The sequence below is a fragment of the Dipodomys merriami genome, unplaced genomic scaffold, assembly GCF_024711535.1.
Source record: "Dipodomys merriami isolate MVZ:Mamm:240054 unplaced genomic scaffold, mDipMer1.0.p SCAF_52, whole genome shotgun sequence".
Taxonomy (NCBI): Eukaryota; Metazoa; Chordata; class Mammalia; order Rodentia; family Heteromyidae; genus Dipodomys; species Dipodomys merriami.
The window spans coordinates 8395602-8422175 of record NW_027206091.1 but is presented as its reverse complement, the minus strand read 5'-3'; the positions used below and the strand labels follow the sequence as shown (position 1 = coordinate 8422175).

The window sequence follows — 26574 nt, the reverse complement described above, 5'->3', positions numbered from 1 at the left end:
AGGGGGCGGGCGCCCCGGCCCCGCCCCGCCCGCGGGGTGCTGCCTCCTGGCGGCCGGGGCGAGCCCGGCGCGGCGGGGGTTGGCGCGGGGTCAACGCCGGCCTGCGGGGGGGGGGGGGGGTAGGCGGCCCGGGGATGCGGGCCCGGCGATCGGGGGACCCGGCCGGGACGCCGGGTCTGTCCAGGGGCGGGGAGGGCTGGGGGACGGGACGGGAGAGGGGGAACGGACACCGTACCTCGGAGACCGCGCGCGTGTTTATTGCGCCCAGCGACCGCGGCTCCCCGACCCCGAGCCCGCCAGCCTGCGGCCCTGAGGTGGCCTGGGCGATCGTGCGATCGGCGGGGACCGAGGCGGGGCGCTGCCGGGATCGGCCCCGGGAGCCCCCCGCACCGGGCCGGCGTCAGCACTCGACGCCGTAGCGGTCGAAGTGGCGCAGCAGCAGGCCGAGCTCCAGGTGCACCGCGCCGGCCGCGGCCGTGCGCAGGCGGTAGCGGTCCGCCCCGCTGTAGATGGTGTCCGCGTGCACCAGCTGCGGGCCCCCGCCCACGAAGGCCCGCGCCAGCTGCTCCCGCCAGCTGCCCAGGGGCCGCCATGTGGGGCATTCCAGCCGGTGGGTGCCTGGGCTGCTGGGCACGTGGCAGAAGCCATACCCTGCCAGCTGGCAGCGGCCGAAGCTGTCCTGGGACCACACCTGGAGATGGAGCCGGGGCCAGCCTGCAGGATGGACAGGGTGGAGAGGGGAGAGGAATGAGGGGGCGGTTAGCCTGCTGCTCCTGGGTGGTCCCCCCAATTTTTCTCCTCCACCCCAACGCTCAGAATCCATCACTCTCCTGTTTACATCCATGGCTTCGCATTATCCGTAGCCTCCTAAATAGCCAAGGCCCTTCACATCTGTCCTCTTCACCTCCAGTCCGCAGGTCAGCGCCTTAGGTCCTGATCCCGAGGCCCTCTTACTGTCTCCAGCCTTGTCCTCCTAGCTGGACATAGGACTTTCATTCTCCCCCATCCAGTCTGCCACCACTGGGCAGCAGGAAACATCTAGCTCCATCCACAGGTGTGCTAACACAGCCCAGATCCTTGCCTGCCAGTCAAAAGTGCTTGGGGAAAACCTGGCACCCTCTCGCTCACATCTGTAATCCCAACTATTCCCAAGATCTCAGTTTGAAGCCAGCCCAAGCAGTAAAGTCTGCGAGACTTTTTTTTTTTTTTTTGTCGGTCATGGGGCTTGAACTCTGGACCTGGGCGCTGTCCGTCCCTCAGCTCTTCAGCTCAAGGCGAGCACTCTACCACTTGAGCTACAGCACCACTTCCGGTTTTCTAGTGGTTTATTGGAGATAGGAGTCTCACGGTCTTTCCTGCCCGGGCTGGCTTTGAACCCCGATTCTCAGATCTCAGCCTCCTGAGTAGCTAGGATTACAGGCGTGAGCCACCGGCGCCCAGCTCTGCGAGACTCTTATCTCCAATAAACCAGTAAAAGGCCAGAATTGGAGCTGTGGCTAAAGTGGTCGAGCATCAGCCTTGAGATAAAAAAGAAAAAGAAAAAGAAAAAGAAAACAGCTAAGGAACAATGGTCAGGCCCTGAGTTCAAGGCCCAGGACAGGCATTAAAACCAACAAAAAAAAAGTGCTAAAAATTTGGCCCAGCTCCTTCTCTATTCTGAACCCTCCTCTGGGCTTGGCCCTGTTTTTTAGGAGCTGGAGACTCAGCAGTGAACACAGCAGACAAGAATTCCTGCCCTTCCAAGCTGACATTGGAGACAACCAACAGTAAATAAGCAAATTACAGGGTATGTCAGATGGTGATAGCTGCTCTGGAGAAAAATAAAGCTGGCTAGGGTGGGGGGCAGGGTGCAGCTTGGGAAAGGAGGATCAAGAGAGCTTCCCTAAGGAGATGACATTTGAACAAATGTTTAAAGGACAGAAGACACTAGGATGCATGGGCATTTAGGGGAACAGCGATCCCAGCCAAACGGAACAGCCAGTGTAAAGGTCCTAAGGTAGCAGGGAACCTACGGGCCATTACTTCTAGATCAGAAAGAACAAAGGTGAGAAGGGGCAGAGGTGACAGCCAGATCATGGCTGTGGGTGGTGAGGAAGTGAATGGCATAGACCCAGACGAATGATGCTACGGAATGGTCTAGGTAAGAGCTGAAAATGAACAGATCAGGTACTGGTGGAAAGGGGTGAGAAGCTGGAGTCGAGATATGTTTGAGCCTGGCTAAACCAGTGGCTCACACCTGTAATCCTAGCTACTCTGAGGCTGAGATCTGAGAATCCTGCTTTGAAGCCAACCTAGAGCTACAAAAAACTAGAAGTGGAGCTGTGGCTCAAGTGGTAGTATCATGCCAGCCTTGAGCAGAAAAAGCTAAGGAAGAGTTCAAACCCCACTGCTGACACCAAAACAAAACAAAAGTGATGGGTTTCAAACAAAGTTTTAAGGCAAACAGGATTTCCTGATGGGCAGGCTGGGGGCTAAGACAAGAGAAAAGATGACACCAGCACTGGGTGCCAGGGACCTCCAGCTAAAGGTACAGAATTCTCTGCTGCCTCTGGGCCACAGCCTTGACCCCACGCAGCAGCCAGGGACAGCTATCAATTTTATCTTACTTTTATTTTTGGAGGGCTGTCTTCCTTAGATCTTAGCCTCCTGAATAGCTAGAATTGAGCCAGCAGCACCCAGCTCAAGGACAGATTAAAAAAAATAATAAAAACAAAAACAGCTGGGCAATGGTGGCTCACGCCTGTAATCCTAGCTACTCAGGAGGCTGAGATCTGTGGATCATGGTTCAAAGCCAGCCTGGGCAGGAAACTCCGGGAGACTCTTATCTCCAGTAAACCACTAGAAAACCGGAAGTGGCACTGTGGCTCAAGCGGTAGAGCACTCGCCTTGAGCTGAAGAGCACAGGGACAGTGCCCAGGCCCAGAGTTCAAGGCCCTGACTGACAAAAAAAAAAAAAAAAAAAAAAAAAAAGCTGGGCCAGCGCTGTGGTGGCTCACACCTGTAATGCAGCTACTCAGGAGGCTGAGATCTGAGGATCGAGGTTCAAAGCCAGCCCGGGCAGGAAAAGTCGGAGGGAATCTTCTCTCCAATGAACCACCAGAAAACCGGAAGTGGCGTTATGGTTCAAATGGTAGAGTGCTTGCATTAAGCTGAAGAGCTCAGGGAAAATACTCAGGTGCAGAGTTCAAGCCCCAAGACTGCTGATGTGTCCACTCCTGCTGTGGCTCCCCAGGGTCTTTGGTCGATCACCTCAGCATCCAAGGCCCAGTGTGCTGCCCCCACTGTCTTTGGCTGTCCCACAGTCCTCCAGAGGCCCTGATTCACTTTCCCCCTTGAGACTTCCACAGGCAATCTCTCTCTACTGGAAAACTCTCCCTTCATCCCTCCTCCCTTGGCCCGATGAACTCCTGGTCCTTTGGAGTCAAACTCGAGGCCCTTGGAGCTCTGAGGGCCTCACCTCTTCTGGGCTCACTTGGCCTCTGAGATTCCCCAATCCCAGCTCTGCCCAGTCTAGGCTGGCCTCGTCTAGAGACAAGGATGGAGGCCCAGAAGGATGGGGTTGGAGTAGAATGTATATATACAGGAGATATATTGGTCACAGATATCTCCCTAGCATCCAACAACCCAGAGTGGGCATGGTAGGCACTTAGTACCTAGCACAACCTTTACTAGGTACACAGCACTGTTACCATACTCCCCTTCCCACTCTCTAACTCTCCTAAGCCCTCCCAACCCCTAGCCTCACTCACTGGAGATTCTAGGACTGTCCCTCTCTACCTTCCCTCTCATCCTGTACCCTACCTTTCATCCTCCCTTCATTCCAGCCTTGGTCCCATCTCATACACTCAGGGACCTCCTATAGAGCAGGTCTGGGGAGCAGGGACAAGACATACGCTTCTCAGCCCTAGCTGCTCCAGAGCCCAGCTGTGGTACCCACCTTGGAGACCTTTTGTAGCAAAGTGCAGATCAATGGGGTGGGACCAGTAGGCCATGTCCCCTATCTGGGGGGTGTCCACCTGGGTTTGGCCCTCACGCACCCCAGACAGGAGCTTCCAGGCTGCCCCTGCAATGAGAACCAGGTACAGGGTAGGGGTTAGGAGACAGCTTTCAGGCAGGCTATGTCACTATAGCTAAAGACCTATTTGTAGCCAGGCGCCGGTGGCTCATGCCTAGAATCCTAACTACTCAGGAGGCTGAGATCTGAGGACTGCGCTTCAAAGCCAGCCCAGACAGGAACGTCTGTGAGACTCTTATCTCCAATTAAACACCAGAAAACCAGAAGTGGAGCTGTGGCTCAGCCTTGAGCTGAAGAGCTGAGGGACAGCGCCCAGTCCCCCCCCCCAAAAAAAAAAGAAGGGACAGATTGTACTCTGGGCCAGGAGGATCAGGAGGCTGTCCAGAAGGCAAGGAAAGCTGGTGGGGAGGATGGTGGGTTCTTGGTTGGGAGATGAGGTACCTGTGTGGATGCCCCACTTGCAGAACAGGCTACTTTCTGAGAAGCCAGTGGCCCCCATGATCTGCCCAATTACGTGTACTTCTGCCATGGTCCCTGGATGGGAATAAATAAATAAATAAATACATACATACATATATATGTATATGTATACAGTCCAACCCTATGAGGTAAGTGTATTATTCTCATCTGACAGACAGGGAAACTGAGGTCCATAAATTAACTGCAGTACTAGGATTCCAAGCTAGTTTTGTCAACCCATTGTTACTGTAGTTTTAGCTCCTCATCAACTTTCCAGGAAAGCAGGGAGGACACCCTGGACTAAGAAGACCGCTTAAAGATCAGTCTTGAGCCAGGCATCAATGGCTCACTCCTGTAATCTTAGCTACTCAGGAGGCTGAGATCTTAGGATCACAAGTCCAAACCAGCCCAGGCAGGAAAGTCCGTGAGAACCTTATCTGCAATTAACTAGCAAAATACTAAACGTGGAACTGTGGACTCAAAAGTACAGCACTAGCCTGGAGCAACACATAGGTAAGGGATAGCACTCAGGCCCTTAATTCAAGCCCCAGGTCCATCCAGGTCCATCACTCGTCCCTCCACGCCCCCCCCCCCAAAGAAAAATGAAAATCACTCTTGAAGAAAGCCCCGCCCCCACGAGACACTGGCTCCGCCCCCGTAAACTCCGCCCCTTGCGTCAGCAGGACAAAAAAAAAACTCCTCTAGGCGCATGCGTACTGGATGCAGGCTCGCTTTAGCTCCGCCTCTAAGCGCTGCGCACGCGTTATTCATACCTCACTGCGCTTAACGGTTAGAAGAATCGAAGGTGGCTGACGGGGTTGGCGTTCATGGGCCTGACCTGTCTCCACCGCGGATGGCGACTAGGTGAGGCTCGCGCCTCCCCCAGAACCTTTTCTGTTTCCTGGCAGGGAAAGATCTGAGAGGCGACCCTTCCGCCGCCACGTTCGTCTGGGGTTCTCTGGTTGTTGCTGGGCAACATCAGGCCCCGCCTCTGGCTTTGCTCCCGCCCTGCACACAGATTATTGGTTCAAGCTGCCCTCGGTGGGGCGGGGCGAAGGTGTGATGGACATTTCGCCTCTAGCTCCAGCCCAGCCTTCTGTCATTGGGGGGCGTGGCCTGGCAGCTCCTTCTTGACTTGGGCAGAGGAAGTTTGAGCGCCAACTGTTTCCTCCAGATTGTCTTCTTTACCCAATAAGCAAATCTATTCGGAGTCTCGTTTACCACCCCACCTCCCCCCGGCTCCCCGACCGGCGGAAATCTCCCATTTAGCACCAAGGCATAATGTGTCCATTTTCCTGTCTTATAATTTGGAAAGAAAAAGTGTACAGCTCATTCAGACACTGGAGAAATTGGGGCGTGGGATTCACTAATGTTATCAGAGCCCCCCCCAGTATTAATTTTCTGTTGGTTTGTTTGGGGATGTGTTAGGGTGTTTTGGTTGGAGATTTTTGTTTTGTTTTGAGATAGGGTCTCCCTTTGTAGCCTGGGCTGGTCTCAAACTCTCAGCTCTCCTGTCTTAGTCTCCCCAATGCTGGGACTATAGGCCTCCGCCACTATACCTGACTTTTTGTTTGGTTGCAGTAATGGAAGAATCGAATACAGGGTTTCACGAAGGCTAGGCAAGTAAGTGCCCTGCCACTCAGCTACACATACCCCTAGTTCTGAAAGTCCTGTCTTTGACGACTGAGCTCTGCCAGTAATTTGTCCCATGGCTTTGCCCAGCTCTTGATCTCTAGTTCTTTCGTCCAGGAAAAGGAGAGCGCACAGCAGTACTAAGTCTGAGTTTATTTCAGAGCTGTACCGTTCCTGTGCTTTTGATCCAGCTGAATGTTGCTCCCTAGCCCACAACAGCACCATGAGAATATATCCCCTCCTTTTTCATTGTTGTTGGTAGTGGGGTTTGAACTCAGGGCCTGGGCATTATCCCTGAGCTCTTCTATTCAAGGCTAGTGCTCACCACTTTGAGCCACAGCTTCACTTCTGGATTTCTGGTGGTTAATTGAAAAGTCTCACTACTTACCTGCCAGGGATGGCTTTGAACCTGGATCCTCGGATCTCAGCCTCCAGAGTAGGCTTACAGGCAGGAGCCACCAGCATCTGGCTAAACAGCTCTTTTGAGACCTTAATTTTAGTTCTTTTGTTTATATCCCCAGAAATGGGATGGCTGGGCCATACGGTAAATCTATTTTTAAATTTTTTTTTGAGGAACCACCATACTGTTTTCTCTAGCAACTGTACTAAAGTTTTACACCTTGCTTGGAAACTTCTCCATGTCAGAATATGAAGATCTAACTCAGTCTTTTACAGAAACAATTTTTGGGAAGCATAATACAACACACAGAAAACAGCACAAGAATAAATGGACAGGGCCTGGGAAGGTGGCTCAGTGATAGAGTGCTTGTCTTGCATGCACGAAGCCCTGGGTTCCTCAGCACCACATAAGCAGACAAAAAACAAAAAAAAAAACCCAAAAAACAGAAGTGGCACTGTGGCCCAAGTGGTAGAGCACTAGCCTTGAGCTAAAGAGCTCAGGGACAGCATCCACCAGGCCCAGAGTTCAGGCCCCACAACCAACCAACCAACGAACCAACAAATAAATGAACAGCTTGATTCAACTTCATACCCAGAAACACACTTGATAACCAGAACTCAGCACCAGAAAATAACACTAGCAAGTGAGCAGAGCCCCAAAGTCTCCTTTGTGCCCTTCCCTGCCCCCACCTGCCCCAGGGTAACAATGGCCCTCACTTCGCAAGTGGTTTTGCCTAGTTTTTGGTATGATATACAAACAAAATCATACAATAGGCTTTGTTTTATGCCTGGAATCTTTGGTTCAGTGTTTGATTTGTGAAAGTCTTTGTCATTTTTTCCTTTGATGCAGACTATTGCTATGTAGGCCAGCCTGGTCTTGAACTCAACTCTGGCTGGACTTGAACTCAAAATCCTCCTGCTTCAGCCTCCTCAGTAGTTGTGATGACAGGTATGGCTTCTAGCTTTCTCCTCTCATTTTCCTTACCTCCTCTTGGTCTTCTTCCTTATCCTCTTCCCCATCTGACTTCTTCTCTGCCAATATTGGGGCTTGAACTCAGGGTGGTAGTTTCCACTTTTTTTTGCTGGTTAACTAGAGATAAGAGTCTCATGAACTTTTCCTGCCTGGGCTGACTTCAAACCACGATCATCAGACCTCAGTCTACTGAGTAACTAGGATTATAGGCATGAGGGCTGGTACATAGCTCTAGAGTCTCTCTTTTGTTGGCTTTATCTTTTTTTTTAAATTTATCATTGGGTGTAAGTAATGCATTTTCTGCAGGAAAGTCACCAACATGATCTTTGTCCTTTTCAGGGCATCTGAGGGGCTGGTTAAGGGGATATGGATGGTAATGTGACATACAACTAGTCCACAGGAAGGCACCACATGCCTGGGGCCTCCTCAGAGGATCCTGGCTGGGTGGAATCTGGTGTTTAACATTCCATCCCAGGCTAAAAAGCCTGGCTGCCCTGACTCCCGGAAAAGGCTGGGTCGGAGAGTGTATAGAAGGACGGTGATGGCTGGAGGATTCTAGCTGGATTCAAATTCATCTTTACAGTAGCCGAGGATGATGGGGGGAGGGACGGGGAAACAACTGGCGCTCGGTGATCTGGTGAAAAACAGGCTGGTAGGAACGCATACCTCATCTCACAAATATGTAAAGACGGTCCCTCTGTGCCAGGCACAGTTCTAGGCCCTGAGGCACCACAGCAACTGAACTAATCCCAATTTGTTGGCGCCAACTCTGATGGGAAGACTCAGAAGCAATGGGTAATGTGTCTCACTATGCTACAAAGACACAGCAAGGGCATGGAGCTGCTGAATAACGGGGTCCCCTCCGAGCCACTGTCAGTGCCCCCCTCCAATGGGTTACCCTGCTTGCTCACGTCATCCGCCAGACACTCCAAAAGAGCCAAATACACTTAAAGGCACCATCTGTTCTCCCCAGGAATGGGGCCCATGCCAGCTTGTGTGTCTGGACGCTTGGCACTGTGCCTCGGAGCCCTGGAGCAAGGGAACTCCGGCGGGCCCCACAGCAGACTGGGGAATCCTCCTGTCTGGCCAGATGGAGGATATCAGGGAAAGGAAGCAGTACAAACTGGGTGGGCTTCCTGTAGGAGGTGGAAGCAGACAGGGTGAGGAGATGGGTGTGACTAGCAATGAGCAAACATGGCACATGTTCAGTGTAGTTTCTGTTGGACAGTTGTTAGAGGACTAATCTAAACACATGAGCAATGCCATCACCGCTAAGAGGTGTGGAGTATCTCCTCACCCCCCTGGGTTCTTTGTTTGTTTGTTTTCAGTCCTGGGTCTTGAACTCTGGGCCTGGGCCCTGTTCTTGAGCTCTTCAGCTCAAGGCAAACACTCTGCCACTTGAGCCACAGCGCCACTTCCGTTTTTCTGGTGGTTTATTGGAGATAAGAGTCTCACAGAAGTTCCTGTCTGGGCTGGCTTTGAACTTTAGCCCTCAGCTCTTAACCTCCTGAGTAGCTAGGATTTTGTTGTTGGTGGTGGTCATGGGGCCTGAACTCTCTGCCTGGGTGCTGTCCCTCAGCTCTTCAGCTCAAGGCTAGTGCTCTACCACTTGAACCATAGCGTCACTTCTGGCTTTTTCTGCTTATATGGTGCTAAGGAATCGAACCCAGGGCCTCATGCATGGGAGACAAGCACTCTACCACTGAGCCACCTTCCCAGACCACTAGCTAGGATTGTACATGTAACCAGCACCCCCATTTTTATGCTAGTACTAGGGCTTGAACTCAGGGCCTGGGCACTGTCTCTGAGCTTTTTTTTTTCAATTTTTATTTTTTGGTCGGTCATGGGCCTAAACTCTGGACCTGGGCACTGTCCCTCAGCTCTTCAGCTCAAGGCTAGCGCTCTACCACTTGAACCACAGCACCACTTCCATTTTTTTCTGCTTATGTGGTGCTGAGGAATCGAACCCAGGGCCTCACGCATGCAAAGCAAGCACTTTACCACTGAGCCACCTTTCCAGCCCTCCCTGAGCTTTTTTAGTCAAGACTGCTACTCTACCACCTGAGCCAGAACCCTACTTCCAGCTTTTTGCTGGTTCATTTGAGATAGAGTCTCACAGTTTTTTCACTTGGGCTGGCTTTGAACTGTGATCCTCAGATCTCAGCATCCTGAGAAGCTAGGATTACAGGCGTGATCCACTGTCACTGGACTATGCCTCTGTTTCTTGAGGGTAAAAGAAGAGCTGCTCACTGGGCACAGATGGCTCACACATGTAATCCAGCTATTCAGGAGGCTGAGACCAGATAATTGAGGTTCAAAGGCAGCCAGGCCAGGAAAGTCCCTGAGGCTCTTATCTCCAATGAATCACCAGAAAACTGGAAGTGGAGCTGTGCCTCAAAGTGGTAGAGATTAGCCTGTAGTGAAAAAGCTCAAGGACAGCTCCCGGACCCTGAGTTCAAGCCCCACAACCAACAAAACAAAACAGAAACAGAGCTACTAGCTGGGTGCTGGTGGCTCATGCCTGTAATCCTAGTTACTCAGGAGGCTGAGATCTGAGGACCATGGTTTAAAGCCAGCCTGGGCAGTAAAGTTCGTGAGACTCTTATCTCCAATTAACTACCAGGAAAACAAAACAAAACCAGAAGTGGTGCTGTGGCTCAAGTGGTAGAGCTCAGGGACAGTGCCCAGCCTAGAGTTCAAGCCCCACGATCGACCAAAAAACAAAAAGCAAAAAAAAAAAACAAAACAAAACCCCAAAACAAACAAAAAACCAGCTACTGTAAGGAAGATGGAAGGAAGCTTTGAACTCCAGGAGCTGCTGGGTCTTGTACTGAAATCAATAGAGCTGCGTGTTCTTGGGGCAGTTGCTTAACCTCTCTGTGCTTCTTTCCTGCCACGTGAAACAGGAGGCTTGGGATGCATCGTAAACGCGCCCGGGGCCATATAAAGGCCTTAGACCCGGGCTCAAAGCCATCGGTGCTGTCATTATGGAACCACGAGAGACAAGGGAGCAGGGGGGGCCAAGCCAGGACAGCCCGGGGATCGGGGCGGGGAGGCGCCCCAAGCCTTGACGGGCGCTCAGGCCTGGGTTTTGGGGTAAGGGCTTGCTGCCAGGGACCACTCTCCCTCCTCCTCCTGCAACCCACGGCGCGCGGGTGGCGGCCGATGACGGCCTTCCAAGCCCCGCCCACTCTGCAGTGGAGGGGGCGGGGCCTCGGCCCGCGGCCACGCCCCCGCCTCCGCGCGCTGCGGGCAGGACGCGCAGAGACCCCGGCGGCGGCGGCGGCGGCGGCGGCGGCGGCGGCGGCGGCGGCGGCGGCGCGGCGCAGTGCGCGGGGCCCGATCCCTAGGTTCGTGCACCCTTTGCGGGAAGGGCTGTGCTGGGGGAGAGCGGGGTCTAGCCGTGGGCGATGAGTGATGGGATAAGGGGAGGAAGGGGGACACGGCGCCCCTCCCCTAGAGTGCTGGCGTCGCTGAGGCATCGGTGGGGACCCGAACCTTGGACGAGCCAGTGGGCGCAGTGGAGGCTTAGTCCTTCCCCACCACTCCTCCCCGGGGCCAGAAAAATGTCTTTTCTGGTCGTCCTGAGTGTGAAGACGTAACGTGTGCTGTATGGGTTAAGGGGGGGCAGAGGGGGTGGGGAGAGCTGCAGGTTTGTGGGGAGGTGTGCAAAGGAGGGGGTGAGGGAGGGGAGCCTGCCTGCGTGCAGGGGCGACGCGGGTGGGAAGATCCGGGCCGCCTCTTGGGATGAGTGGGTGAGGTGTTGGGCCTCAGTGAGGATTTCTGGAAGAGAGATCTGGGTGATGGGTAGGGGGTGGAGGGTGGGCTTGCCTGGATGCGGCTCTATGCTGAGGCCTTCAGGACTCGAGTGTGCAGGCCTGGTGGGGGTGGTGGGGGGGTGTAGAGTGAAGTTCTGAGGTCACTGGGGGTGGATTGTACCGAAGAAGGGAAGGTGGGACTGGACAGCAGAGTGAGCCTGGCATGGTGTGTGTGTGTGGGGGGGGAGCTCATAGGGCAAGTGTGTGTTACAGTTTTAAGTATGCAACAGGTAAAAAGCCCAGAACTGAATGTCTTTGTAAATTGAACCCATCTCTTTTAAGGACTCTCTGGGCCTCAGCTTTCCTATCTGCAAAATCCTTCTGATGATTGCAGGTCTCATGCCTGTAATCTTAGCTACTAAGGAGGCTGAGATCTGAGGATCCTGGTTCAAAGCCAGCCTGGACAAGGATGTCTGTGAGACCCTTACCTCCAACTCAAAAAGCCAGAAGTGGCCCTGTGGCTCCAGTGGTAGAGAACTGGCCTTGATTAAAGGAAGCTCAGGGACAGCACCCAGGCCCAGGGTTCAAGCCCTACCACTGGCAAAATAAAAAGGGGTGTGTGTGTGTGAAAGGCTGGGAAGGTGGCTTAGTGGTAGCGCTTGCCTTGCATGCATGAGGCCCTGGGTTCAATTCCTCAGCACCATATAAGCAGACAAAGCCAGAAATGGCGCTGTGGCTCAAGTGGTAGAGCGCTAGCCTTGAGCTGAAGAGCTGAGGGACAGCGCCCAGGCCCAGAGTTCAGGCCCCACGACTGACCAAAAAGAAAAAGAAAATCTATCTGATAGTCATATCTGCTTGAGTCTCCCCAGTCAGGGGTTAAGAGGAATGATCATTGTTTGATTCTCCCCCCCCTCCCCCCCCCCCCCCCCCCCCCCCCCCCCCCCGGTCGTGGGGCTTGAACTCTGGGCCTGGGTGCTGTCCCTGCACTCTTCAGCCCAAGGCGAGTACTCTACCGCTTGAGCCACAGCGCCACTTCCGGTTTTCTAGTGGTTTATTGGAGGTAAGTCTCACGGACTTTCCTGCTCCGGCTGGCTTTGAACCGGGATCCTCAGATCTCAGCCTCCTGAGTAGCTAGGATGACAGGCGTGAGCTACTGGCGCCCGGCTGTGATTCTTTTTGTGTACCAGTCTTAGGGCTTGAACTCAGGGCCTGGGCACTGCTCCTTAGCTTTTTCACTCAAGTGAGTGCTCTAAGCACTTGAGCCACAGCTCCACTTTCTGCTTTTTTCAGTGACTAACTGGCACTAAGTGTCAGGGACATTCCTGCCTGTGCTGGCTTTGCACTTTTTTTTTTTTTGGGGGGGGGGGGGAGTCCAGTCATGGGACCTGAGTGCTGTCCCTCAGCTCAAGAATAGTGCTCTACCACTTGAGCCACAGCACCACTTCCAGCTCTTTTCTTTTTGCTTATGTGGTGCTGAGGAATCGAACCTAGGGCCTCATGGATGCAAGGCAAGCGCTCTACCACTGAGCCACTTCCTCAGCCCTGAACTTTGATTCTCAAATCTCAGCCTCCTGAGTAGCTAGGACTACAGGAGTGAGCTACCAGTGTTTGGCTGTTATGAAGTTCTTTGACAACTTGTATTTGTCCTCCCTCTGTACTCCAGGAACCCCCCTGTCACAGTCTCCTCCCAGCCATGGATAGTTCTAGCCTTGAGGAGCTTCAAGAGCCTCTGCTGAGGGGCACAGCTTATGACCCCCCTGCCCAGAAGTCTGGCACACCCGAGTTGGGGCTCCCCTTAGGAGAGAGAGCCTCTCCAGAACCCCTGAAGGGATGGCTGTTCTTACCGCCTCTTCCATCTGTGAGTGCTGGCCTGGGAGAGCCAGGGCTCCTGGAACTCGAGGTAGGACCAGCAGGCCTCGGGGAAGGCCAAGGGAGGGGAAGAGGGGACCCAGACCCGGCCACCATCTGCAAAGCTGTCAGTTGGAGGTAATGGAGGTCTGGCTTCTTACTAACTGACCATGTGGGCTTTTGATCATTCTTGGTTGCTATGTTGGTGTTCTCTCCAGCCTTCTCCCATCTTGGTCTTTTTTTTTTTTTTTTTTTTTTGTCGGTCATGGGGCTTGAACTCTGGGCTTGGGCGCTGTCCCTCAGCTCTTCAGCTCAAGGCGAGCGCTCTACCACTTGAGCTACAGCGCCACTTCCGGTTTTCTAGTGGTTTATTGGAGATAGGAGTCTCACGGTCTTTCCTGCCCGGGCTGGCTTTGAACCGCGATTCTCAGATCTCAGCCTCCTGAGTAGCTAGGATTACAGGCGTGAGCCACCGGCGCCCGGCATCATCTTGGTCTTTTTAAAAAATTAATTAATTCATTTATTTAGCCGATCGTGGGGCCTGAACTCTGGGCCTGAGCGCTGTCCCTCAGCTCTTCAGCTCAAGGCTAGCACTCTACCACTTGAGCCACAGCACTACTTCTGGCTTTTTTTTTCTGCTTATGTGGTACTGAGGAGTCAAACCCAGGGCCTCATGCATGCAAGGCAAGCGCTCTACCACTGCGCCACCTTCCCAGCCCCTTTTACTATCTTTTCTTTTTCCCAAGCTAATGTCACTTTCTCATTTTTTATTTTTTGTACATATTGTATTTTAGGTCTTTTAGTGTGAGAGAAAGAATCTAAAATTCATGAATTAAAATGACACTAATGTACCTAGAAACATGTGGGTCATGCCTGTAATCCTAGCTATATAAGAGGCTGAGATGTATCTTGGTTCGAAGCGAGCCCAGGTAGGGAAGTCCATGAGTCATTTATCTCCAATGAACCAGCAAAATAGCAAGAAGTGGAGATATGGCTCAAATGGTATAGTGCCAGCTATGAGCAAAAATCCCAGTAAGAACACAAGACCAGGGGCTGGGAAGGTGGCTCAGTGGTAGACTGCTTGTCTTGCATGCATGAGGCCCTGGGTTCAATTCCTTAGCACTACATAAGCAGAAAAAGCCAGAAGTGGTGCTATGGCTCAAGTGGTAGAGTGCTTGCCTTGAGCTGAAGAGCTGAGGGACAGCACCCAGGCCCAGAGTTCAGGCCCCACGACCGACAAAAAAAAAAGAATATAAGACTATGAGTTCAAGCCCCAGTATGAGCTTATACACAAAAAAAGAATGAGCTTAAAAGCCCTGGCATCTGGAATGTCAGGGTCAGAAGCCTTCTCTGACCATTCTTGAGGTTTCCAGGAAGCATTGGGTGTTGGGGATGATGGGGATGAGAGCAGTGGGCAGAGGTGGTTGGCCAGAGATGTCTACCCAGGCCCTCCTCTGTCCATAGGACTTGTCCTCCAGTGACAGTGACTCCGACTGCGATGAGGGCGGCCGTCTCTCCCCACTTCTGCCCCATGACCACCTTGGCCTGGCCGTCTTCTCCGTGCTGTGCTGTTTTTGGCCGGTGGGCATCGCTGCCTTCTGTCTTGCCCAGAAGGTCAGTATGTGTGGGACTAGGAGGGTAATGGGTACACTGCACCACATACGTCTGGGGTAAAATGAGGTCGATTTCATGGAACCCTGAGTGGGGATCAGAAGCCTGAACTTAGAAGCCACACTTGTAATCCTAGCTACTTGGGAGAATTAGTTTAAGGCCAATTCGGGCAAAAAGTTAAGAGAGGATCACCTCCCCACCGGGACCCATCCCAATAAACAGATGTTGGTATACATCTGTAATTCTAATGATGCAGGAGACATAGATAGGAGGATCCCAGTCCAAGGCTAGACCCGGGCACAAAAGATGGGAGACCTTATATGAAAAATAACTAAAGCAATCAGGCACCAGTGGCTCATACCTATAATCCTAACTATTCAGGAGACTGAGATCCAGAGGTTTTCAGTTCAAAGCCAGCCTAGGTTGAGTTGGAGGCATAGCTCCAATGGTAGAGCACCAGCTAAAAAGTAAGCTCAAGGCCAAAAATTAAAATAAAAAAAGACTAGGGGCTGGGAAGGCTTAGTGGTAGAGTGCTTGCCTCACATGCATGAGGCCCTGGGTTGGATTCCTCAGCTCCACAAAAGCAGAAAAAGCAGGAAGTGATGCTCTGGCTTAAGTGATAGACCACTAGCCTTGAGCACAGAGAGGCTCAGGCAAAGTGCCCAGGTCCTCAGTTCAAGCCCCAGGACCAGCAGGAAAAAAAAAAAATCAAAGTAAATGAAGGGCTGGGCATAGCTCAAGTAGTAGAGTGATTGCTTAGTGTGAAGTAGAGTTTAAACACCAGTACCACCCAGATCTTCACTTGAATCCAAACCCAAGTCTGCCACCCTTGAGTCTTTTTCCTGTGTGTAAAATGGGAACAGCCCCCACCTCAGGTCACTGAGAGCCAAGTGAGTTGGGCTGGTGGCATATTAAAAAATAGTGGCATGGCTGGGAAGGTGGCTCAGTGGTAGAGCACTTGCCTTGCATGCATGAGCCCCTGGGTTTGATTCCTCAGCACCACATCAACAGAAAAAGCCAGAAGTGGCACTGTGGCTCAAGTAGTAGAGTGCTATTCTTGAGCCAAAGAGCTCAGGGACAGCACCCAGGCCGAGTTCAAGTCCCACAACCGACAAAAAAATAAAATAAAAAATAAAAAATAATGGCAGCTAGGTGCTGGTGGCTCATGCCCGTAATTCTACCTAATCAGAAAGCTGAGATCTGAGGATCACTGTTCAGAGTCAGCCCAGAGAAGAAAAGTCTGTGAGATTCTTATCTCCAACCACTTAAAAGGCTGAAAATGGAGCTGTGATTCAAGTGGTAGACAGTTCAAGCCCCAGACTGGTGTGCATGCACACACACACACACACACACACACACACACGCATGCACGCACGCACGCACGCAAAGTGGCACATACCATAGTCATCAACCAGCCTCTCTAATGCCCAGCCATGTTGGCTGACAGGTGATAGCCCTGTTTGGGCTGATCGAAATGAATGGTGTGCTGGGCGGAGCAGAGGCTGCAGGAAGCAGGATGGGGAGGGGGGATGCCCTGATCACTACTGCCCACTGCCTCTACAGACCAACAAGGCTTGGGCCCAGGGGGACATCCAGGGGGCAGGGGCTGCCTCCCGCCGTGCCTTTCTGCTGGGGGTCCTGGCCATCGGGCTGGGGCTGTGTACATACGCGGCCGCCCTGGTGACCCTGGCCGCCTACCTTGCCTCTCGAGACCCGCCCTAGCTGCCCCTCCAGCGCCCACTGTGAATCCAGAGGCCAGCGACCCAGCACACCCGGGGAGAGAGTGGAGAATCCTGGTGCATGAGGCGGCAGTGATGCAGTGACGGGCGCCCCCCATCCACAAGTGGAGCAGGTGGTGACCCACCCCCTCCCCAGGTGGCAGCAACCGGAGATTAAAGGAGACATCCTTAAAGCCACATCAGTCTGTGTGTGTATGTGTGTGTGTGCTGGGGTGGGAGGGGTCCTGAGGACTGGAGGGGGAAGTGGGTGAGGCCAAGGCCTCCATACCACACACAGCCAGGACCCCAAGCCTCAGTGGCTTCCCTGAGGATCATTTTGTCTCATCTGCAAAATGGGCCAATGTTCTCCACACCAGTTGCACCCCATGAGTCATGAACAACTGCTGTCTCCCTGAGGCTCTCTGGCAGCAGTTTGTTGCTTAAGGAACAAGAAGCTGTGGTAGCTGGGCACTGGTAGCTCATGCCTGTCATCCTAGCTACTCAGGAAGAGGCTGAGATCTGAGGATCACAGAATCCAGCCTGGGCAGGAAAGTCTGGGAGACTTGTCACCAATGAACCAGCAAAAGCCAGAAATGGAGCTGTGGCTCAGGTGATGGAACACCACCAGCCTTGTGTGAACAAGCAAGCTAAGGGATTGTGTTTAGATCCTGAGTTCAAGTTTCAGTACTGGCACACACAAAATTGTGGGAGGGGTAGGAATGCAGTTCAGTGGTAGAGTGCTTGTCTAGCATGCATGAAGCCTTGGGTTCAATTCCTCAGCACCACATACACAAAAAAGCTGGAAGTGGCACTGTGGACTCAAGTGGTAGAATGCCAACCATGAGCAAAAGAAGCTCAGGAACAGTGCCCAGCCCTGAGTTCAAGCCCCAGGACTGGCAAAAATAAATAAAAATGCTGGCCCGAGGCAGGCAGAGGACATGGGGGCAACCCTTGGCAGAAGAGTGGGCAGTGAAGATGCTAGAAAAGTGTAGCATCTGACAGAACAGAACATCAAACTAAAGGTATGGATTTGCAGATGCTCTTCGGGGGTGGGGTGTGACTGTGGGGCCTCCACCGAACAGATGATATGCAAGAAGAGGAAGAGGGGCCTGACATGAATCCCTCACGCCCGCCCCATCCCTCCCAGGACAGGGCTGCTCTTGGGCTTGGCTCCTGTGCCCTAACTCTGCGGGGGTGGGGTGGGGGGGAGAATCGGTCAAGCTGCACTCAATATGGCTATTTCCACCCTCTTAAGACCACCGAGCCTCAGCTACTTTATGGATGAGGTCGAGTGTGCTGGGGTCGCCCTGCGCTCCACAGCCCAGCTGGTAACCCCAGGCACAGTCAGCGCCTGCCTTTCCTCCGGTGATACCCAAGGCACCACTCCTACCCTCTCCCGCCCCCTCCCTCCCTCAATGCTCCACCTTGTCACCCATTTCCTCCCTCTCTGACCCTGGCTTATTTCACTCCAGCCTCTGACTGCCTGGTTGGTACCCGACCCCAGAACTCCTCACCAATTCGGTTTACTCTCACCAAGCTGACTCACAAAGTGTTGTTCCCTGCTATTTTTCTTTTTTACTTTGTGCTGGTCCTAAGGCTTGAACTCAGGGCCTGGGCACTGTCCCTAAGCTTTTTGTGTACAAGGTTAGTACTCTACCACCAGAGCCACACCTCTACTTTGTTTTGTGGTAGTTCATTGGAGACAAGTATCACAGACTTCCCTGCTGGAGCTGGCTTTGAACCATGATCCTCAGATCTCAACCTCCTGCATAGGATTATAGGTATGAGCTACCAGCACACAGCTATTTTTTTTTCTTTCTTTCTTTTTTTTTTTTTTTTTTTTGCGGTCGTTGGGCTGGAACTCTGGGCCTGGGCGCTGTCCCTCAGCTCTTCAGCTCAAGGCCAGTACTCTACCACTTGAGCCACAGCACCACTTCCTATTTTCTGAGTAGTTTACTGGAGATAAGAATTTTATCGACTCTCCTGCCCAGGCTGGCTTTGAGCCTTGATCCTCAGTTCTCAGCCTCCTGAGTAGCTAGGATTGTAGGTGTGAGCTACCATATCCTGCTAGCCATTTTTCTTTTCTTTTCTTTTTTTTTTTGGTCGGTTGTGGGGCCTGAACTCTGGGCCTGGGTGTTGTCCCTCAGCTCTTCAGCTCAAGGCTAGCGCTCTATCACTTGAGCCACACTCTATCACTTGAGCCACAGCGCCACTTCCAGCTTTTTCTGCTTATGTGGTGCTGAGGAATCGAACCCAGGGCCTCATGCATGCAAGGCAAGCGCTCTACCACTGAGCCACCTTCCCAGCCCTCTTTTTCCTTTTTCTTTTTTTCTGTCACCTTACTCACTGCTCCGGGAACACAGGACCTGGGGGTCACTTGGCTGCCATGATTTCAGCACTCAGCAGGGAGGCCTGAGGAGTAGGTGTTGAGCAGACATGTGTGGGAATGAGTGGATACTGACTCATTCATCCAAACTGGACAAGCTCCCTTTAATGTTACCCTTGTTTGTGTGTGTAAGAGAGAGCGGGAGGATCTGGGCCAGAGGCCCAGGACTGTCAGGTGCCAAGGCTGGACACAGCCCCTGCAGGCTACAGGACAGATGCCACATGGACATCCAGATGGGGAGCCAAGGCTGGGCGCTGGTGGGCTTCCGGCGGGAGGTGCGGCTGGCAGGTGGCGGGGACGCCATGCCCCAGCTCAGCTCTTGGAGTAGCGCCTCTGCAGTGACTCCCGGTAGAAGCGGAAAACATGCTGGGAGGCCGCCTGCGCAGCGGCCAGGCACTGCTGGAGCTAGAAAGGAGAAGCCAGTCAGTGCCAGGGCCTGGCCCTGAGCCCCAAGTCCACAGGACCCTTCCCCTCTCCTCCTCACCTAAAGCAAGGAAAGCAGTGAGGGGAGTTTCTCAAGTGCATTCACCTTTATTTTCCTACTTTGTTTTTGGTGGTGGTGGGGGGGAAGGGTTAATAGATACTGAATTGGGCAAGCACACTACTGTACTGGAGTTTGAACTCAGGGTCTGGGTGTTGTCTCTGAGCTTTTTCACTCAAGGCTGGTGCTCTACCACTTTGAGCCTCAGCTCCACTTCCACTCCTTTAGTGGCTAATTTGAGGTAAGCGTCTCATGAGCCAGGCTGGTTCTGAACCACGATTCTCAGATCTCATCCTCCCCAATTGCTGGGATTACAGATATAAGCCACTAGCACCAGGCTTAATTCTAATGTTAAGACGTAGTCTTGCTACCTTTGCCTGGACTGGCCTGGAACTCTCGATCCTCCTGCCTCTACCTGAGTAGCTGGGATTACAGGCATGTACCACCATACCCACCTTCTTGTCCCCCTGTACTCTCTAAGGTCTTTCATGAGATACACACACACACACACACACACACACACACACACACACACACACACACACATGTATATGTGTGTCTATGTATATATATATGTGTGTGTGTGTGTGTGTATATATATATATATATTCCTGCAGCAGATTCTGTCAGTAACAGAATCAGCATTCCAATACCTCAGACATGACCATGATCCATTTGATCCACAGAATCTTTGGGTTCACAGAATTGGACAGCCCCTGGGATTTAGCAGCATGAGTCCTTGTACCCCATGGAATTTTAAGACTCTAAGTCTTTATCACCACGAATTCTTGGACTCACAGGTAGGTCAGCCTGGACATGGTGCTCTTGGAGATCATCTGCCCCTGCCTCCAACTGTGCTGCTCCTCCTTTTCCTATCTTACAACCTAGGCTTTACACCATAGTTTCCACAGGTTTCCATGATTACAAAGTTTAGAAATTCCCTTAAAAAAAAAAAAGACATAGGGCTGGAAATGTGCCTTAGCAGTAGAGTTCTTGCCTAGCTTGCATGAAATCCTGGGTTCGACTCCTCAGTACCACATAAACAGAAAAAGCCAGAAGTAATGCTGTGGCTCCTCAAGGATAGTGTTCCAGCCCTGAGTTCAAGCCCCAGGACTGGCAAAAACAATAACAACAAAAAAACCACACACACACACACACACACACACACACACACACACACACACACACACACACACACACACACACACACACACACACACACACACACACACACACACACACACACACACACACACACACACACACACACACACACACACACACATCTATCGACAGGGATACAAGAAAGCAAGTACTAGCCAGGTTAATCCTAGCTACTCAGGAGCCTGAGATCTAAGGATCGCAGTTCAAAGCCAGCCCAGTCAGACTCTTATCTCTAATAAACCACTCAGAAAAGTCCAGAAGTGGCACTGTGGCTCAAGTGGTAAGTGCCAGCCTTAAGCACTTAAGCCCAGGCCCTGAGTTCCAGCCTTAGGACCAAAAAACAAAACAAAACCTGAAAAACAAAGCCAAGCAAATACTCATTTCTCAAATGTCCCAGCCTGCAAGCAGAGTTGAGAGAAGGCATTGTGTCAGGGTGAAAGAAGGTTCCAGAAGATTCCAGGTTATCCTCCCAACCCCATGCTGGTACCTCAGAATTGGAGTAGAACCCCTTGGTGGTGGACATCAACAGCTTCTGCTCTACACTGTCGAGGGCAAAGGTCAGGACGGCCCGGGCTTCCTAGGAATGAGAAAAGGGGAGTAGAGGACCTGGGACTCTGAGTTAAAATCTCAGCCGGTGTCCAGCCAGTGACTCTAGATGCTTGGCCTCATGGCCCAAGGCCTCTCTTCCCCATGGCCAAGTGCTCATCTGTTTGTCTCCATGCTACCTTTCTCCAGGTAACAGCTCTCCACTTTCCCTTAATCTGACCTCAGTCTTCATGTCCTACAAAGGGAAGCCACAGTGCTTGGTCAACTGCTTTGCTGCCTTTCTACCTCTTGTCTACCCTCTTCCAGGCTGGGTACCACAGGGGCTACAAGCCAGAAAACTACATTTCCCAGACTCCTTTGCCATTCAGAGCTACTAGCAATCTCTTGGGCCCTCAGGAACAACAGAAGTATCTTGCTCCTTGCTTTGACAGTGGCAGATACTATATCATGATAGAATACAAGGAAAGTTCTGGACTGTGGCACAAGACGGGGCATGTCATCTTCCACACATCTCAAACCCAACTGCACCAATTACCTCCAACAGCACGGAGCAGGAGCTACTGGGCCTAGGAGAGGCTTTCAATTTTTGCGTTACATCCCTTCCACTGAAAATACCTTTAGTGGTGTTTATTTCCCTGACCATGAAAGTACTGGGCAGAAAACTCCCAAGAGTCCTTAGGACACTGTGAATTTGAGGAGTGCCTTCTTCTCTTCCCTTTGGCCTTTTACGTCTCTTAAGAGAGAAGCAGGGAGGGGCTGGGACTGTGGCTTAGTGGTAGAGTGCTTGCCTGGCATGCTTGAAGCCCTGGGTTCGATTCCTCAGCACCACATAAACAGAAAAAACTGGAAGCAGTGCTGTGGCTCAAGTGGTAGAGCGCTCACCTTGAGCTGAAGAGCTGAGGGACAGCGTCCAGGCCCAGAGTTCAAGCCCCAGGACTGACAAAAAGAAAAAAAAAAAGAAAGAAAGATAGAAGCATGGAGATGACAGGAGCAGGAAAGATGCTGGCTAGAGAGAAAATGAAGCAAAGAGAGCCCAACCTCTGTTCTTTCTGTTTGGTAATAAAAGCCACTACTTCCCTTGTCTGCTTTTGCAAGTAAGTATTCAGCACCTGAAGCTGAAAGGAAATCTGATGAACAGAGCAGAGCCTGCCAACTGGGGATGAGGTGTGTGAGCCAAGGGACTGAGAAGCAAGGCCTTCACACCTACCTTTTCTTGCTTGTCTGTGGGGTCCAGCGTGATGGTCCCATCAGAGTCCAAGGCACAGGTGATGCCGCAGAAAAGAGCTTTCATGGGCACACCTGCATCCACCAGTGCCATGCAGGCAGCATTCAGGCAACAGGCCAGGAGCTGAGCACCGCGGGGAGTGGTTAAGAAGAGCATCTATTGTAGGGCTGATCAGCAGAATACAGCCATTCCTACCTTCCCCTGCCGATGCCTGTGGCAGACACCACTAATCGATGGCAGAAAGGCAGTTTGGCAGGATGGATAAGGGATTCCACAATCGACTAGCCACAGTTCTGTACCCAGCCCTGTCTTCTTACAGGTGGGTGACTAAGTGACTATCTCCGAGTCTGGATCTTGTCTGCTACACATGATAGTGATTGCAAGGACCAAACAGCTACAGTCAAACAGGGGCAGAAAGGGGAAGGGATCTCTTAAGGTCACTGGCAAAGCCAGTGGGGGAAGCCAAGACCTTTCAGGGGGCTCAGAGGCCTAGAATCTGTCACCTGACTCTGCCCTTGTTCCCAGCTTCATTCTTCCAGCCTAGCAGAGTGGACAATGAGTTCCAGCTCTGCCCTTCACCCTGGTCACTTCCTCTGGGCTTAAGTTCCTGTCCCTATAAATGGAATTACAACAGGTCCACCCATCCCAATACACAGCCAAGTACCAGAGACATCCTCTAGAAAGGTTCATGGCTGGTTCTGGCCCAAACAGACATACTGGAAACACACACATCTTTCCAGGCGGAGCTCTTGACCCAGCTGTTCAAGTTGTCTCCAGTGCTTAGAGCACAAAAACCTGATGAAATATAAATCTAGAATCATTGGCACAGGCTCTGGGTTCAAGTCCTGTCTTTACTGCTTTCTGGCTGTGTGCCCTTGGACAAGCACTTCTCTTGGGGCCTCAGTTTCCTCACCTGTAAACAGGAATCCTTTAAGCCTAGAATCAGATAGCTAGGGGAGTGGAGAGCAAGTCTGACAGCCATATACTCATTTACCCACTGTAGTTGTTTGGCTACAGAATACCCCTTACTTAAGCATAGCCGTGTGTGTGTGTGTGTGTGTGTGTGTGTGTGTGTGTGTGTGTGTGTGTGTGTGTGTGTGTGTGTGTGTGTGTGTGTGTGTGTGTGTGTGTGTGTGTGTGTGTGTGTGTGTGTGTGTGTGTGTGTGTGTGTGTCCGTCCCCGTGGGGCTTGTGTGTGTGTGTGTGTGTGTGTGTGTGTGTGTGTGTCCCCGTGGGGCTTGAACTCTGGGCCTGGGTGCTATCCCCTGGACTTTCCTGCCCGGGCTTGCTTTGAACTGTGATCCTCAGAGCTCAGCTTTCTGAGTAGCTAGGATTACAGATGTGAGCCACCAGTGCGTGGCTTTCTCTACCTTTTTTTTATAGAATGATTCCCCTCATTGGAACCACAATAATTCCTGCTCCCTAGGGGGAGGCAGAGTATGGGCCAGGTGTCTGGTGCCTCTCCACATCCCTTAGTACTGTCTGCCACAGGCTAAAAGCCAACAAAGTACATTTCCCAGACTCCTTTGCTACCACGTTCCTTAGGGATCTCAGCTTTTGAGGATTATATGAGTAAATGTGAGAAGTCCTCAGAACAGGGCCTGGCCACCAGGAATCCACTCAAGCTGAGTTCGCTATTCTTCAGGAGTTGCTGCCTGGCATGTTAAGTCACTGGAGGTTCCTGACTAGCAGTGTTTCCAGAGTTACCAGAAGGGAAGCCATCAGGGAGGTTCTGGAACACTTCCTGGAGGAAGGTGGCTGGGGAAAGGATACAGAGCCAGCATCACTGACAACCTGCAAGACGACAGTGATGGAGGTACGGGGGTGCAGGGCCCCCAGGACTGCCGCCTCGCATGTGTTCCTGATCATCCGCTCCCGGCTCTTCTCAGCCACACCTGGAGAAATCAAGGAGAGGTTGGTGGGCTCTTTTTTTCTACTTGGCTCCCCTTCTTCCTTTCACCCCATCCTCTGGATTAAGGTCTTCTGAAAAGGGCTTAAAAAACCGCCTGGGAGGGCAGACTGAGCTTGACAAAGCGTCTACCCTACCCCTGCTATAGCCAGCCTGTGCTGAGCAGGTACAGACCCCTGAGGGAGACCCACATCTGGTGCTAATGCCCACATCTACCCCCACCCCTGGGCCCATGTCATAGGGGAATGAGGGAGATGATGGAGCTGAAAGAGGTAGAAAAATAAGTGAATTGAAAGGAGGAGAGATGAACGCAGGAAGGAAGAAGAGAAACTGAGGAACAGGCAGAGAGCTAGAAAAAGGGTAGCAATGAAGAGTGGGCCTAGCAAACAGTGAGGCACTAAGCAAGGTCCCAACACACTGAACCTTTAGGGGGCTCAGCTTGGCCCAGTTACCAGGCAGCCCGATCTTTGGCCTCAGGATCACTTCGAGGGTGGCCTTGTTAAAGATCTCCTTGTTCACCTTCACCTCTGCTGGCCCGTACACACCTGCCAGAACTGAGGTATCTCCTGGGGGGACAGTGGGGCAGGACTTAGTCATACCACCCTGGCTTCCAGAGCCTAATGGTCAGCAAGTAACAGAATGGGCTTAAGAGATGGAGTCCCAGGCAGGCACCAGTGGCTCAGGTCTATAATCTTAGCTAATCAGGAGGCTGAGATCTGAGGATCTCGATTCAAAGCCAGCCTGGGCAAGAAAGTCCATGAGACTCTTATCTAGTTTACTACTCAGAAAACCAGAAGTGATGCTGTGACTCTTGGACAGCACCCATGGCCCATGCCTGTAATCCTAGTTACTCAGGCTTTTTCTGTGTATGTGGAAACGAACCTAGGGCTTCATGCATGCTAGGCAAGCACTCTACCACTAAGCCACATTCTCAGCCAAGCTGTGAAACTCTTATCTCCAATAAACCACCAGAAAACCAGAAGTGGCGCTGTGGTTCAAGTGGTAGAGCACTAGCCTTGAGCCTTGAGCTGAGCTCAAGCCCGCAGGTCAAACTCCATGACTGACAAAAAAATAAAAATAAGAATAAAGTAAATAAAGTAAATTACTCAAATGTTGGGATGGGGGGAAGGGAGCTATCTGTCACCCAAAGTGTAGACATCAACTTCAATTTCAAGGGTTTAATTGGGTAAAATATCTGCCACAGTCTAGGCAATAATTATAATTGGGCTGGTGGTGGTTACTGTGTACAAGGGTATTTATGCAAATGATTAGGTTTGCCTCAATTGGAGACCTATGGATGCAAGGTTGGGAAGCAGAAGAAAAGCTAGTCAAGGAAAATGTCTCAACTGGTGGAAGTTCTCCTATATAGGAGTAGTCATTCAAACTGTATTATGTGAGTTGCTATTCACTGGCAAAAAAGTTCCTCCTATTGTCTGGTACTGCAGTCCCTCCTGCTGTTGGAAATTTACTCTCTCTCCCCTGAACCCCCTTTTCCCTGGGAAAGAGGGAACAAAACATGGGAACAAAAATGTGAAATCAGAAATCAGAACAAAATTATTGATAAAGGGCAAAAACCTCATTGTCCCCTTCTCCAACCTTGCTAAAAAGCCAAAGCACATCCCTCCCTCACTGAAGTTTGTTTGCCAAGCAAAAAGCAGGAAAAAAAGTTTAAACTCAGCCATGCTGGCTTGCTGGTGGCTGAGTGCTGGGCGACCTGAGCCACGCCTCCAGCCTGGCTTTTCTGATGATGAATCTGGAGATGAAGTCTCCTGGACTTTTCTGGCCTAGACTGGCCTGGATCTCAGCCTCCTAGAAACTAGGATTACAGGCGTGAGCTATCAGCACCCAGCTGGAATATTCGTTCTTTGGGAGATGGTCTGCCCCTCTTTCATCCTGAGAGGTATTTACTGGGGTGAAGATTCTAGTCTTCGCGGGTGGGAGGGGAGGGCCGTGTACAATGAAGTAGCTGCAAGTACCCCCCACTTCTTCTCTGGAGAGAATGTACGTGCGTCCTTACCTTGGAGAAAAGAAGCTGAGCCATCAGGCCGGGAGAGCAAGTTCTGTTCGCAAGCAAAGTGCCTCAGGCTGCAGCTGGGGACCTTGGGACCCGATTCCGTTCCACGGTCGGAATGCGGGGGCCCTTCCATGGCTAAACACAGCCCACGTGCGGGCGGCGGAGCTCGCCGCTTCCTCCCCGCGCGCGCGCGTGCGCACCAAGCCTGCCTCCCTAGTGCGCACGCGCCCGTCTCGGGGGAGAAAGGTGGGGCCCGAATTGTACTGGTACCCGCACGTGGCTCAGCGTTTACCAACAATGTGGCTCCGCCCCACCCACGCCCCCTAATCCTGGCAAGGCTATTGGTCAATACAGGGGAATGGGCGTGTCTGGAGAAAGGCTCCTCCTACCCAAGGACCCCAGGTCCTAATCCCCTATGGCTCTGCTCAGGTTGTCCT

General features: G+C 52.1%; 3 protein-coding genes across 7 annotated transcripts; 1 reads left to right on the top strand and 2 right to left on the bottom strand.

The window, feature by feature from the left end:
- Positions 1-217: 217 nt before the first annotated feature.
- LOC138811353 (B9 domain-containing protein 2) lies at positions 218-5335 on the bottom strand. Its single transcript, XM_069999094.1, has 4 exons — positions 5248-5335; positions 4457-4549; positions 3938-4063; positions 218-714 (listed from the first exon to the last, which is right to left on the bottom strand). Exons 2-4 carry the CDS (start codon positions 4542-4544, stop codon positions 401-403), a joined length of 528 nt encoding a protein of 175 aa, XP_069855195.1. The 5' UTR covers positions 4545-4549; positions 5248-5335; the 3' UTR covers positions 218-400.
- Positions 5260-16499, top strand: LOC138811354 (transmembrane protein 91-like). Of its 4 annotated transcripts, XM_069999096.1 has the most exons (6): positions 5313-5338; positions 6056-6097; positions 7356-7454; positions 12900-13136; positions 14549-14698; positions 16259-16499. In XM_069999096.1, the coding sequence occupies exons 4-6, from the start codon at positions 12930-12932 to the stop codon at positions 16415-16417; spliced, it is 516 nt and encodes a 171-aa protein (XP_069855197.1). In that variant the 5' UTR covers positions 5313-5338; positions 6056-6097; positions 7356-7454; positions 12900-12929; the 3' UTR covers positions 16418-16499. The 4 variants fall into 4 exon arrangements, with proteins under 4 accessions (XP_069855196.1, XP_069855199.1, XP_069855197.1 ...); XM_069999095.1 differs by lacking the exon at positions 6056-6097 and having other exon boundaries at positions 5260-5338; XM_069999098.1 differs by lacking the exons at positions 6056-6097; positions 7356-7454 and having other exon boundaries at positions 5268-5338.
- A 2383-nt stretch (positions 16500-18882) lies between these two features.
- Positions 18883-26337, bottom strand: LOC138811352 (exosome complex component RRP46). Of its 2 annotated transcripts, XM_069999092.1 has the most exons (6): positions 26141-26337; positions 24576-24689; positions 23988-24109; positions 22198-22338; positions 20932-21021; positions 18883-19204 (listed from the first exon to the last, which is right to left on the bottom strand). In XM_069999092.1, the coding sequence occupies exons 1-6, from the start codon at positions 26268-26270 to the stop codon at positions 19112-19114; spliced, it is 690 nt and encodes a 229-aa protein (XP_069855193.1). In that variant the 5' UTR covers positions 26271-26337; the 3' UTR covers positions 18883-19111. The 2 variants fall into 2 exon arrangements, with proteins under 2 accessions (XP_069855193.1, XP_069855194.1); XM_069999093.1 differs by lacking the exon at positions 24576-24689.
- Between the last annotated feature and the right edge of the window lie 237 nt (positions 26338-26574).